Source organism: Diaphorina citri, unplaced genomic scaffold (genome assembly GCF_000475195.1).
Source record: "Diaphorina citri unplaced genomic scaffold, Diaci psyllid genome assembly version 1.1 scaffold206, whole genome shotgun sequence".
NCBI classification, from domain to species: Eukaryota; Metazoa; Arthropoda; class Insecta; order Hemiptera; family Psyllidae; genus Diaphorina; species Diaphorina citri.
Genome location: NW_007377643.1, coordinates 148,452 through 161,844, shown reverse-complemented (window position 1 = coordinate 161,844; position 13,393 = coordinate 148,452). Strand labels below are relative to the sequence as shown.

Sequence of the window (13,393 nt, the reverse complement as noted above, 5' to 3'; positions counted from 1 at the left end):
TTTTTAGAGAGAGACAGAAAGAGAGAGAGAGAATCTATGTGCTAGATTCCAGGGGGTAGAGGAGATAAAATCAAAACATACAGGTACCTACTTAGGTTTTTAGTCAAGAATATATTTACCTACCTACCTACTTATCTAAAGCCCTCATAATTTAAAATTTCTACCCATTCAACAGGTGCCAGGAATTCAATTTTCCAACAAAGATTTGTATGATGCCGAGAGTTCTGAAGAAAGCAGCAAGGAGGATGATCATGTTAATCACAAGTCATCAGGAGAACAGTCCAGGGACAAAGCAAAAGCCAAAGGAAAAGCCAACAAGAAAGACAAAAAAGTAAAACCTGTGAGTACTTTGGACATTCATTCCCTGGATAACATTTTAGGGGATTTAGGGACCGTTTTGGATGTTTTTGAGTGCGCCAATGCACTTTTTGGGTACTTTTACATCGGAGTAGGACTCTATCTCGAAAAAATTTTTCATTTGGTTGTGCCCCATTGTCCTCTCAAGGCTGAAAACACACCCAAATAGCTTTTAGGGTAACGCGTCTGCCTTAAGAGGGAAAGGTCGCCGATTTGATTCCCGCCTGGGGCGAACTTTATTCTGAACAGGTAACGTTTGTTCTTGGAACGGCTGGCTTTCTACTATCCTGTGCTCTTCGATTTCGGGACAGGGGACTTCCGGTGTTACAGTTCCCTCTATCAAACCTCAAAAACAAAATTGTAACCCATTATTCCCAAATTTGTGCAGACCTTTGATAAATTTTATTGATTGTTTCTGTCTAAAAGTTAATCTCAATGGAGGAGTTGCAAATGGGTAAAAATTATAAATAAACGGTCAATTCCTACGTATTTATTATTATTATTATGAGTCTGGTTGCTCCTCTCTTGGGAGAGGGTATGCCAATTCCTACCTAAAAAGTAGTGAAAAATTCAATTATCCAATGGAGGAGTTGCAATTGGGAAAATTATTATTAATAAAAGGTCGATTCCTACGTAAAAAGTTGTGAAAAATCCAAATAAAAAAGTAACTTTAAAAGGTCGAAAATTCAATTTTTAACTGCCGTTCTAATGAAAAAGTTCAAAGAGTTGTGACGTCAGATTTCACGTCGAAATGCGCAGAAACGCTTAGTTCGATTCCCGCCCGGGGCGGATTTTATCCTGATGGGATAATGTTCGTTCTCGGAACGGCTGGCTTTCTCCTGTCCTGTCTTTCTTCGATTTCGGGACGATAAGACCATAGCAGTTACAGTTCCTTCTGTCAAACCTCTTTAAAAAAATAGCTATAAATAATGCAACACTTGAAGTGTTTCTTTAAAGAGTGAGTGACTGAGTGTTTTATTGCCGTGTTTTATTTCGTAGCAATGAAACAACTGCTACATTAGACTCGTGTAATCTTCTTCGCCTTTTCCCGTTAAGACGTAGTTAATGTGTCTATCTTTCTAAACTTTTGACAGAGATAATCTTCGTTAAATTATAATATCCTAAAGAGATAAGCTTCGTTCTCATAACAGCTGGCATTTTGCTTGTTATTTTCAGGCTGCTCCTACACTAGTTCTAAACAAGAGCTCAATCCTGTCTTCGGATGATGAAGACGATTTGGACACGTCAATACAGATGAAGAAACAGACCAAGACTTTGAAACGATTAGTGTACTCTGGTAAGTCTTTGATACGCGAGAACAAGATGAGCAAATAGTAAAGGTTGAGTGCGAAGGGCATCCACTCGTAAAATTTGTAGCCAAATGTCAGCTCAAAGCGATCACCTCTTAATCACCAAATAGTTAGGGTTGATTGAGAGGCTGACGAAAAACGCCGACCCTGCACGGGAAAAGGCGAAGAAAAATAAGATTGATAACTAGAATTTCTGATAAGTCTTTTATAAGAATAGCAAGTATAATTGAATTATAAGTGACCGACTCGGTATCACACTAGGCTCACACACCGTAGGTCTCGGGTTCGATATTCCATTCTCAACATTGCAATGAAATTTTTCAGATGATGAAGAGGAAGATAAAGACAGTGAAGGTGAAGATGATGGCAATGAAGGTGAAGATGATGAAGATAATGAAGAAGATGATTTGGAAGAGAAGGAAGGAGGAGAGAATGAAAGTGATATTGAACAAGAGGAAGGCGCTAAAACAGCTGGCATTTTGCTTGTTATTTTCAGGCTGCTCCTACACTAGTTCTAAACAAGAGCTCAATCCTGTCTTCGGATGATGAAGATGATTTGGACACGTCAATACAGATGAAGAAACAGACCAAGACTTTGAAACGATTAGTGTACTCTGGTGAGTCTTTGATACGCGAGAACAAGATGAGCAAATAGTAAAGGTTGAGTGCGAAGGACATCCACTCGTAAAATTTGTAGCCAAATGTCAGCTCAAAGCGATCACCTCTTAATCACCAAATAGTTAGGGTTGATTGAGAGGCTGACGAAAAAAACGCCGACCCTGCACGGGAAAAGGCGAAGAAAAATAAGATTGATAACTAGAATTTCTGATAAGTCTTTCATAAGAATAGTAAGTATAATTGAATTATAAGTGACCGACTCGGTATCACACTAGGCTCACACAACATAGGTCCCGGGTTCGATCTTCTATGTCTCATTCTCAACATTGCAATGAAATTTTTCAGATGATGAAGAGGAGGAAGAAGAAGGTGAAGATGATGGCAATGAAGGTGAAGATAATGAAGAAGAAGATTTAGAAGAGAAGGAAGGAGGAGAGGATGAGAGTGATATTGAACAAGAGGAAGGCGCTGATGTATTGGAGGTAAGACGGTAGCCAATCAAAATCCAGCATGCTGTCCAAACTAATGCAGGCAGACTTTTGATTGGTTACCCTGTCTGATGATAGCCAATCAAAATCCAGCATGCTGTCCCAACTAATGCAGGCAGCCTTCTGATTGGTCACCTGACTATCAGTCTCTTGTTCTATCTTTTAAGACTGTCTCAAATTTTCTTTCCCACCGTAGACTTAAATTAATGACCAAGAACTCAAATCATTACCTGAGGACTTTTCATGAAGGGCTTCCAAATTTTCTTATAGTCAAATGATGTCGAATCGTTTAGTGCCCTCAGAAAATTTTCGTTTGTTTTATGAGTTTACAATACTGCTTTAGCTCACGAAACAATGTTCTTCATTCCATATTTTAATGTATCGCTGTTTTAACATGTTTTATTTTTTATGGTTGCGTCAATTGGACACGAAAATTTCCAATTGAACCGTTTCAGAACGACAAACTTCTTTTTATTTCGTAACTTTTTTAAGGTACATATCAGTTTATTTACTTTTTTCCTATACTATTTCGCCAATTTTATTTTTTGTTGTATTTTTGTGTAAAAAGAGAGACGTGTAAGTTTATTTTATTATGTTTGTGTGACAATCCTAACAGAGGCGCTGAGTGTGTGCCGGGAGCTAGACGGGTGGTGTTGAAGAAACAACTGGAAGAGCAGATGGCGAAGAATAGAGAGAAAGCATGGATGAGGAGGATTGAGGAGGCGAAGATGGACGAGGAAACGTATGCCGGTAAGCCAAAATAATGATGATGATTTTTTTTTTTTCTCGAAGGTTGGATAGAGGGAACATTACATTGAAACGAGGGTTTTTCCTGACGGAATTCCTGCGTGCGGAATCCAGTACGTAGGTCTATTGCACCCGAAAGGAACTGTAACTGTTAAGGTCTTATCGTCCTGAAATCGAAGAGAGAAGAAAGAGAGGATAGGAGAAAGCCAGCCGTTCCGAGAACAAACACTATCCGTTCAGGATAAAATCCGCCCCGGGCGGGAATCGAACCCGCGGCCTTGCGCTTGTCTTTTCTCACTCATCTGATGATGGACATGTTACAACACAGATCACACGAGTCTAAAGTATGTCGCAGTTCTATGAAATACCTAAAAACATGGTTAAAATAGTCACTTTTTGCCCCTTTAAGCGCTCTAACAATGCTTAAAGGCAAAAGGGCATATTATTCGCGCTTAAATAACTTTGAAAAAAATCTCTTTTTTTCCCCCAGGCGAAAAATCCGACTGTGAAGCAGACAAAGACGAAGAAGAGGAGTTCGATGAAGAAGAATTGACAACAGAAGAAGACGAAGAGGAGGAAAACATAATGGAGAAACCAAGGAAGAAGAAGAAGAGAGTGAAGAGTGCATTCGTGGACGAAGAGGCAGAAGTGAGCGATGAAGAAGGAGTGAGTGCGGATGAAGAGGAAGACGAAGAAGAAGGAGATAAAGAGGAGGAGGAGGAAGATGAGGAAGAAAGCAAAGATGTGAATGGTAAGTTGGAGACACTAAAAACCCTACTCTAACCTATATAGGTAGTAAGGATTTTAATTGTGTTAAGCACAAATGCTTGTCACAATTAATATTGTTCGCTTCTTAATACACTACGCTAAATTTTATGACTTGACTTGTACTCGAACTACCAACCTTTAGATTCAGAGTCCACTTTGCTAACCACTACGCCACTGAGGTTTGTTAGTGTAGGTGGAGTAGGCTGGCTTGTGCTGACTCATGTAGATATTCCCGTGGTGACCAGTCTGCTGAATTCTAATTCTAATCAGCATTAATATTCCCTATGTTATCACTACAGGTGCAGCAACTCAAGCTGATGTACAACAGACGAGAACTTGTTGTGCTGACTCATGTAGATATTCCAGTGGTGACCAGTCTGCTGAAGCTATTCTATATTCTAATCAGCATTAACATTCCCTATGTTATCACTTCAGGTGCAGCAACTCAAGCTAATGTACAACAGACGAGAACCTGTTGTGCTGACTCATGTAGATATTCCAGTGGTGACCAGTCTGCTGAAGCTATTCTATATTCTAATCAGCATTAATATTCCCTATGTTATCACTACAGGTGCAGCAACTCAAGCTGATGTACAACAGACGAGAACCTCTTGTGCTGACTCATGTAGATATTCCCGTGGCCAATTTAAAATATATCAAAATAATAATAATAAATCGCTTTCTGTTATCAGGTGCAGCCTAAACGGAAGAAATCATTGGCCACGTCCCCTCTCCTGAAGAAACTTAAACTACACGACGGCCGAGTTGCTGAATAAATTCGAGGAGGTGGCCTCAGTGAAAGATATCACAGTACGGGAGAATGAACTGAAGCGACTTGTGGACAAACTAGGCTCAGTGAATAAAATGGTAAGTAGAGAAATACGAGTTAGCTCCCTCCGGGGTGTGTTTGTAAACTTGATTTTTGACAAATTGTGAAGTATTTTCAAAGAATTTGTAGAGAAGAGTAACTGGGACCTACATTAGGAAAGATCTTGAATGCCTAAAACTTGGTGTTCATACATCCGGATAAAAAATGCATTTCTTACATAGGTTACTAGTAAATGGACTTTTAAGTCTCATTCTAGCAAGATAAACAAGGTATATTCCATTGTATAAAAAATCAGGTACATACCTAAAGTATTAATGATTACATTAATGGGTTAAATGATTACATTAATGTTTATAACATTATGTTAATGTATAATCCACAGGTGCTAGCATGGCTACTCCCCCACTTGAATCACGTCTCCCAGCAGGAGAAATGTAACAAGATGTCCAGTCAGAACATTGCCTCTGTGATGAGTCCCGTGTTACAGATGAGTAGCAAACTCCTATCCGCCCTCCTATTCCATTGTGAGTCCATCCTGCCTCATGTTGAGCTGAGGCAATATGTGCCGCCCCTGACATGCACCAGTCCGGCCCTGCCTGACACTACGCCTGCTATACAGGTGAGACATGCTGGTCAGAAATTGGTCACCCATCTGAATACCAACCACACACAATAAGTTCATGACATACATCCCTTTTTCTGATCGAGTTAATGCGGTACATTCCATGAGGCCCTCATTATGAGTGAAACTCCATTAATTCATTTTGTTTTCCCTATCTACACAACAATACCTACAAATCTTAGAATTAAAACGTTTTTTAATTACTTGTGTTTCTCCTATTCAGACGACAATGCTGACCTTAGGATAACGGCTCACTTCTCGGATGACTCTGAACCTGAGGACAAAGGTGAGGAGAAAGAAGAAGATGAATCGTGGAGAAAGATAAGCCTGGAGAGAGAACTCTATCTGGAATCACAGAAGGATAAACTGGATCAGTTGGAATTGTTAGAGGCAGAGTCCAGTTCCTCTGAGGTCACTAGGACTGTGATTCTGAATGATCTCAAGAATAAAGTAGTCAGATCGGAACCAAAAGTTCCGTCAGAACTCCCTATCAAATCTCCGGATTCTAAACTACACGCACTCATGGTAAGTTGTACTTGGCTTGGAAGGTAGCGCGCCTGCCTTGTAAGCGCTAGGTCGCGAAGGTAAAGACGTAAAGTAAAAGAATCATTCATTGTGCTGAATTAGGAGTTCTTTTTCTTTGTGAATTTCTCAGGTGCTGTCCCTATTTATCTCACAAAACTAGCAATAAATTTTCCATGTCATGAAAATATCCTAAGTTTGATCGGAAAAATATAAACCTCTACATATTGGCTTTTCTCATTTTACAACTCATTTCAGGTTGATGTGAAGAGCCCATCCAAGTCAAAGAAGTCCAAACCGTTCAAATTTTCCACCAAAAGCAAGGAGAAACGTATTGGCTTTTCTCATTTTACAACTCATTTCAGGTTGATGTGAAGAGCCCATCCAAGTCAAAGAAGTCCAAACCGTTCAAATTTTCCACTAAAAGCAAAGAGAAACGAGAAAAGTCCAAAGAGAAAGACATCAAGGAGGTTGTGGAAAAGGAGAAGGATTCCAAAAAGAAGGAGAAAGATAAATCATCTAAAACCAAAGAGAAAGAGAAATTGAAAGAGAGAAAGAAGGTGAAGAGTGGAGATGGAAGTGGTGATATTGCAGAGGAGGCTCCAATATTTGGTGTCAGCTTAGATTTGGCTAATCAGAGGTAAGTAATGCCCCTAATAACTGCACTAACAAATTATTTATCAATGGCAAATGACTTGAAATAGTTGCATTCCCTATATTATATATTTATCGTATGACTTTTTATTATACATCAATAAATTCAGTACAAAGATAATACCTAGAGTAAAGTAGAATATATAAAATAAGACAAATAAAATTAGGTACAAATAAAATAAAAATGAATTAACAAAAGGAACCAAAATAAAATACCCAACAGGTAACAGAATGCAATCCTTTACTAGGGAATGCATGAATTATACATCTTAATTCATGCATTCCCTAGTAAAGGATTGTTCAGGGTCTGATAATATACAGATGAATTTTGAAAGGGGAAAAAAAAGTTTTTGATTCCCACCTTGGGCAGATTTTTTAAGGTTTGTTCTTGGAACAGCTGGCTTTCTCCTATCTTGTCTTCCTTTTTTCACTTTTGAGTAAAGAATACCTTGGCAGTTACAAGTTACAATTCCCTTTAACAAACCTCTTTGGAAAAAGAAAAAAAACTAGGAATTTTTCTTTCAGATGCCCATGTCATGATGGAGTGAACATACCACTGGTGGTGAGAGAATGCATTGATCATGTGGAAGCTCATGGATTGACTACTGATCAGGTGTATAAAGTCTCTGGTCTCAAATCAAAGGTAAGTAAGTTAGAAACTCTTGTGCTGACTCATGTAGATATCTCAGTGGTGACCAGTCTGCTGAAGCTATTCTATATTCTAATCAGCATTAATATTCCCTATGTTATCACTACAGGTGCAGCAACTCAAGCTGATGTACAACAGACGAGAACCTCTTGTGCTGACTCATGTAGATATTCCTGTGGTGACCAGTGTGCTGAATTCTAATTCTAATCAGCATTAATATTCCCTATGTTATCACTTCAGGTGCAGCAACTCAAGCTTAAGGAGTTTGTCTGTCATTTAAGGGAGATGTTTTCCTACATTACGGCCTGTGGGTAAACACCATTGAATATGCCTTAGCAGCCAACGCGTTGAAGTTGAAAATTTTCATCTCCATCAATGAGACCGGTTTTTTTTTTTAAATCCAATTTTTAGGTTTAATTTTAAACCGGTGAAATCGGTTTCTTTTCCAAAGATATCCGGAAAGGAAAACACACCTCAACATATCGGTATAAGTAAATATAAGAGAAAAATATAGAACTTATGAAACGTTTCGAGGCGCGTACACACTTGCCCGGCAGATTGGGACACTAGGCAGCGTCTACACTGTCGACTGACATCGCCAAAAATACTGGTCTACCGCGGGGCGAGCAGATGTGTACTTGCCTTTATACACAGGGCTTATACGGGATTTGAATCTGGTTTGTAACATACTGATAGATTCTGACTTGACTTTGTGAAGATTCATAATAATAATAATAGACTCTTGAGTGGAAGGTAACCACTAGGCGAGGTTAACGCCTCAGGCGTTCTCTACCACCTAACCCTTAGAGCTCCATTATTATGTGGTCAAAATCTCAAACAAATGAGGATAAAATTCCATGCCTCGGCTGGGATCGAACCCACGCCCTCCTGTTTACCAGGCGAGCGTCTTGACCACTACGCTACCGAGGCAGGATAGGAAAAAGCCAGCCGTTCCGAGAACGAACATTATCCCATCAGGATGAAATCCGCCCCGCGCGGGAATCGAACCCGCGGCCTAGCGCTTACGAGGCAGACGCACCGTTCCGAGAACGAACATTATCCCATCAGGATAAAATCCGCCCCGGGCGGGAATCGAACCCGCGGCCTAGCGCTTACGAGGCAGACGGCCTACCAACTAAGCTAACTAGGCTGGCAGGAATAACTGAAAACTCTGTAGTAAGATCGGGCATAAATGAAGCTATCTGATTGACTAATCTTAATCCGATTTCGGGATAAGATCTTCGTTGTTACATTTCCCAATTTAAAATATATCAAAATAATAATAATAAATCGCTTTCTGTTATCAGGTGCAGCCTAAACGGAAGAAATCATTGGCCACGCCGGTTTGTTTTTTCAAACTGGTATCGCTTTTTTTTTTTTTTTTTTTTTTTTTTAGAGTTTTGACAAAGCGAACTGCAACAACGGAGGTCTTATCGTCCCGAAATCAAAGAGAGAAAGATTGCATAAGTAAAGCCTGCCGTTCTAAGAACCCACCTTATCTACTTGTGAAGTTCGTCCTAAGCAGGAATGAAACCTGCCACCTAGCGTTTACAAGGCAGGTACCTACACTACCTTCCAAACTAACTACTCTGGCTTGATCTTATCGAAAAATACAAAGATTGATAGTAGGTATTTGTCAGAGGTGCATTCATTAATGCCGTGACCATTATACTCTGTGATTTTTTTTTTATTTTTTTATGACATTTCCCACTATGACTTTTTCTCCACTAAGGCCACCCGTCATACCTAATCACTTCTTTTTTCGTATCTCTTCAGGAAGAGCTTAAGAAGCAGGACAGCTTGCTTTCTCAGCTACACGCTGAAATGAACGCTGGATTCGTGAGCAAGCAAAGAGAAGAACAACTGTGGGAAGTTCAGCGCATGATCACCCAACTCAAAAGAAAACTCCGCGTTCTCGAAAAGGGTAAGCAAGGGAATGTCTTTGTTTTCAACAATTGAGGTCTTATCGGGGTTTAATTCAAATTAGTGAGAAAGGACATACATCAGGAAATTAACATAATATGTAGTATAAAACCTACAACCTGCATCTAGGTATTTGGAAAAAAAAAAAAATCCTACTCAAATATAGGTAATAATTATAATGACGTGATAGTAGTGTGGTTCTGTTTCTACCTTTACTGATTTATCTTTGACCTTTTCTTCCCCAGAGAGTCGTTATCAATTCCCCTGACGTTAAACGACAATGCCGATCCTACGTCTGAAATAGTGAAGGAATCCATGAGACTTGAAATTCGGAAGGAAAACCTCATTCGAAGTATAATAGAAGAACGAGAGGCCATTTTGGATTTGAAAGTTCAAATCCTAATGAAGCAAGGTGGATCTATACCTGCCTAACAAGCCTGACCAAGTAATGAGATGTGAGGCGAGACTTTTTCATACTTCGAGACTTTCTCACATGAGGTGAGACTTTGCTTAAGTGAGACGAGATCATACAACGTCCGACCTACTCGTATTTGTTTTTCTGTGTTTTGGACACTGTTTAAAGTCCAAATTGATTGGAACCAAGGCTGGTTAAGTCCCACTACTCAACGCAGTTAGGGCATAACGAAATGTTCTTTAGAATCGAGCCGAGATTTCTGGGGGCTTTTCCAGAAAAATCGACTAATCACACAACTCCTATCGCCTTTTCCCGTGTTCAGACGGGGTCGATGTTTTTCGTCAGCGTCTCAATCAGCTGCTTTTGAGCTGACACTTAGTTTTGGCTACAAAAAATTTACTAGCGGATGCCCTTCGCACTCAATCTTTTTTAATTTCTTCGCGTGGAGTACGAAGTAATTATGACCTCGGCATATTCGTGGAATAGCCCCTAGATTACTTTTCACCAGAAGAAAATAAAAAACAGGTGCAATGTTTAATTAATAAAATATGTTTTTATGCATTAACGTGTAATAATATGAATGTTTTCTGATATTATGGCAAAGATTTTCCCGGCTTACACAGAGGCCAGAGACCGTCCACTTTGACTTGTTTAAACAGAGGACCTTGAATTTGATTGGTTGAAAGTCAAAAAACAATTGACCAATTAGATAAGAGATCGTCTTTTTTTATGGCCGGGGCCACAATCATGAACCCGGTTTACCTTTAACTCTTGGATTACCAATCTGATTGGTTGAAAATTTTGAAATCAACCAATCAGATTATCTATTTAATCCAAGAGTAAAACTTAAACCTAGTTTAAACCCCGGCCATTATTCGAACTAGTCCAAAGTGAAAGCGATCTCTAGCATATTACATTATAAATACCATTTTTTTTTTTTTTTTTTTTTTTTTTTTTTTTTTTTTAATAAAAACTATGATTATGGAAAAAAAGAGAAACAAGTATATTTACGTAAATTTTTACATTTAATAATGACAAGGAAAGACTTTCGCTGTATCCAGATCTCAGTTCGTATTTTTCTTTGGACCAGCTTTCATTGGTGGCGCAATAATTGGGAAATAGGAACATTACCGCACGAAATTGTGAAACATGGACCATGAAAAACTGGGGTTTAGATACAAGGCTACAGTAACAAATAAAAAACAATAATAAGAATGGACTTTTGTGTGAAGAGGAATTATTACCTACTGCGTATACTCGTAGAGAAACTAATGGGGCGTTAGGTTGTGGACAGAAAACGCTCTTTTTCAAGAGGTTTGATAGAGGGAGACTGGTAACTGCCAGGTCTCATCATCCCGAAAGCGAAGAGAGGAGAGAGGGACAGGATAGAGCCAGGCCGGTTCGCGGTTACGGAGAACGAACGCTTATCGAATGGAAACGCGTGAAATCGGGATCTACGTATGATTCATCATTTCATAGTCTTCATACTCACATGATTGAACAATTCCTACAGGAACCTATTGGGATTCTCCTCGATCTTGCGATATGGTTATGATTTCGCTTATTGGATCTGTTAGGACTTTTTCGACAGCTTTTCCAATTTGTTCGCCCAGCGTGTTATTGTCCTGTGTATAGTAACATTAATCCAAGTAACTGTTGTTTCTTATTTAGGAATAATTCAAGTAAAGCCCAGCTTATGGATGAGAATAAGATACAAGCATTTGGTACTCACGATTACGTCACGATGCATTTAATCCGAGAACAAACCTAATCCCTTCAGGATGAAATCCGCCACGCCGCCCCGGGCGGCGGGAATCGAACCCGCGGCCTAGCGCTTACAAGGCAGGCGTGCTACCTTCCAAGGTAACTTGGGCTGGCTTACCTTGGTTCGTCCGTTGATAACAAAGTCTCCCATTCGACCATTATTGACCATCCTGTTGGCTCGCATGATAATCGCGTCCACTTCGGATATAAGTCTCCCGATATTTGAACAATACGTTTCCCGTCCATCTATCCAAGTGATTTGATCGCCGCGAATTGTCTTCAGGTCTTGCTTGTTGGTAGATTTGTTGCTGACTAGTTGTCCGTCCTTGAACACGCCGCTATGGTACATGCCCAGCACTTCGTGTAACACAGCCATACCTGAGGAGAGATGGTGAGGAAGAAACATTTCAGAGCCATTGCGGTTGCATTGGAAGTGTAGTCGTGCAACTTTTATCCATTTTTTTTGTTTTTTTTTTTTTTTTTTTTTTTTTTTTTTTTTTTTTTTTTTTTTAAGAGGTTTGACAGAGGGAACTTTAACTGCTATGGTCTTATCGTCCCGAAATCGAGGAGAGAAGGAAGACAGGATAGGAGAAAGCCAGCCGTTCCGAGAACGAACATTATCCCATCAGGATAAAATCCGCCCCGGGCGGGAATCGAACCCGCGGCCTAGCGCTTACAAGGCAGACGCACTACCAACTAGGCTGGCTTTATGGAGGTTTAAGGTGATTGTTTAACTGCTAAAGTCTTTAGTGTACCTGGGTAATTATTACTTACCTTGAGAGTTATATTCTTCAGAATGGTATCCTCCAGAACGGCTTGTAATTTTTTATTAATCTCCAGACTTAACTCAAGCGTCATACCGCCGTCTGTTGGTTTACTCGAGTACAGAGATGCCATAATACCACCGTGTCGAGTAACTTCAGCCTGGCAAAACAGAGAATGTATTAGTGTTAAACCAGTGGTTAAGGAAGTTTTAAACCAGTGGTTCAGGAAGTGTTAAGCTAGTGGTTAAGGAAGTGTTAAACCAGTGGTTAAGGAAGTGTTAAAGAAGTGTTTAAGTAAGTGTTAAACCAGTGGTTAAGGAAGTGTTAAACCAGTGGTTAAGGAAGTGTTAAATCAGTGGTTCAGGAAGTGTTAAACTAGTGGTTAAGGAAGTGTTAAATCAGTGGTTAAGTAAGTGTTAAACCAGTGGTTAAGTGTTAAACCAGTGGCTAAGGAAGTGGTTAAGTAAGTGTTAAACCAGTGGTTAAGTAAGTGTTAAACCAGTGGTTAAGTAAGTGTTAAACCAGTGGTTAAGGAAGTGTTAAACTAGTGGTTAAGGAAGTGTTAAAACAAGTGGTTAGTGGTCGAGTTTCACCACCGTGGATTCCGAGGTTGACCTGGGTATTGAGTTTTTTTAACAGTAGGTATAGGAAAATCCTCGTTTCATCTCAATCCCGAGTTGGTAAACCCCAGACCCCAGCCTTAGCGTATTTTAGAGACGTCAACCATCAACACTTGTCAGGTAGTCATTGATTGTCCAAGCAAAAAAAAAAAAAAATCTATGAGATTAAGATTTGATCTTCTGACAGAATACATTACCTTGGTCATTAAATTCATCCACGCCTAAAGCAAGCAGCATGAAAAGAGAGAGGCAAGATTTTGTTTAAGGCAAAACTTCACATCAATCCATCTTTACGAAACACAAAAAAAAAAAAAAAAAAAAAAAAAAACCAAAAAAGGGAGGA

General features: G+C 39.5%; 3 protein-coding genes across 3 annotated transcripts in view; 2 read left to right on the top strand and 1 right to left on the bottom strand.

Annotated features, from left to right (window-relative positions):
- The window catches only part of LOC103505975 (DNA ligase 1-like), a 7,955-nt gene extending 3,119 nt beyond the window's left edge, over positions 1-4,836 (top strand). The window contains exons 4-11 of the mRNA XM_026821160.1: positions 176-340; positions 1,534-1,654; positions 1,992-2,128; positions 2,164-2,284; positions 2,631-2,767; positions 3,346-3,523; positions 4,011-4,186; positions 4,588-4,836. Of these exons, the coding sequence (XP_026676961.1) occupies positions 176-340; positions 1,534-1,654; positions 1,992-2,128; positions 2,164-2,284; positions 2,631-2,767; positions 3,346-3,523; positions 4,011-4,186; positions 4,588-4,836 (1,284 nt within the window). The remainder of the gene's footprint in view (positions 1-175; positions 341-1,533; positions 1,655-1,991; positions 2,129-2,163; positions 2,285-2,630; positions 2,768-3,345; positions 3,524-4,010; positions 4,187-4,587) is intronic.
- An 8-nt stretch (positions 4,837-4,844) lies between these two features.
- On the top strand, positions 4,845-9,919 carry LOC113466066 (ralA-binding protein 1-like). Its single transcript, XM_026821159.1, has 5 exons — positions 4,845-4,879; positions 5,029-5,155; positions 5,500-5,736; positions 9,341-9,492; positions 9,733-9,919. The coding sequence occupies exons 1-5, from the start codon at positions 4,845-4,847 to the stop codon at positions 9,917-9,919; spliced, it is 738 nt and encodes a 245-aa protein (XP_026676960.1).
- Positions 9,920-12,383: 2,464 nt separating this feature from the next.
- On the bottom strand, positions 12,384-13,269 carry LOC113466065 (coiled-coil domain-containing protein 186-like). Its single transcript, XM_026821158.1, has 2 exons — positions 13,248-13,269; positions 12,384-12,590 (listed from the first exon to the last, which is right to left on the bottom strand). The coding sequence occupies exons 1-2, from the start codon at positions 13,263-13,265 to the stop codon at positions 12,384-12,386; spliced, it is 225 nt and encodes a 74-aa protein (XP_026676959.1). The 5' UTR covers positions 13,266-13,269.
- Positions 13,270-13,393: the final 124 nt, after the last annotated feature.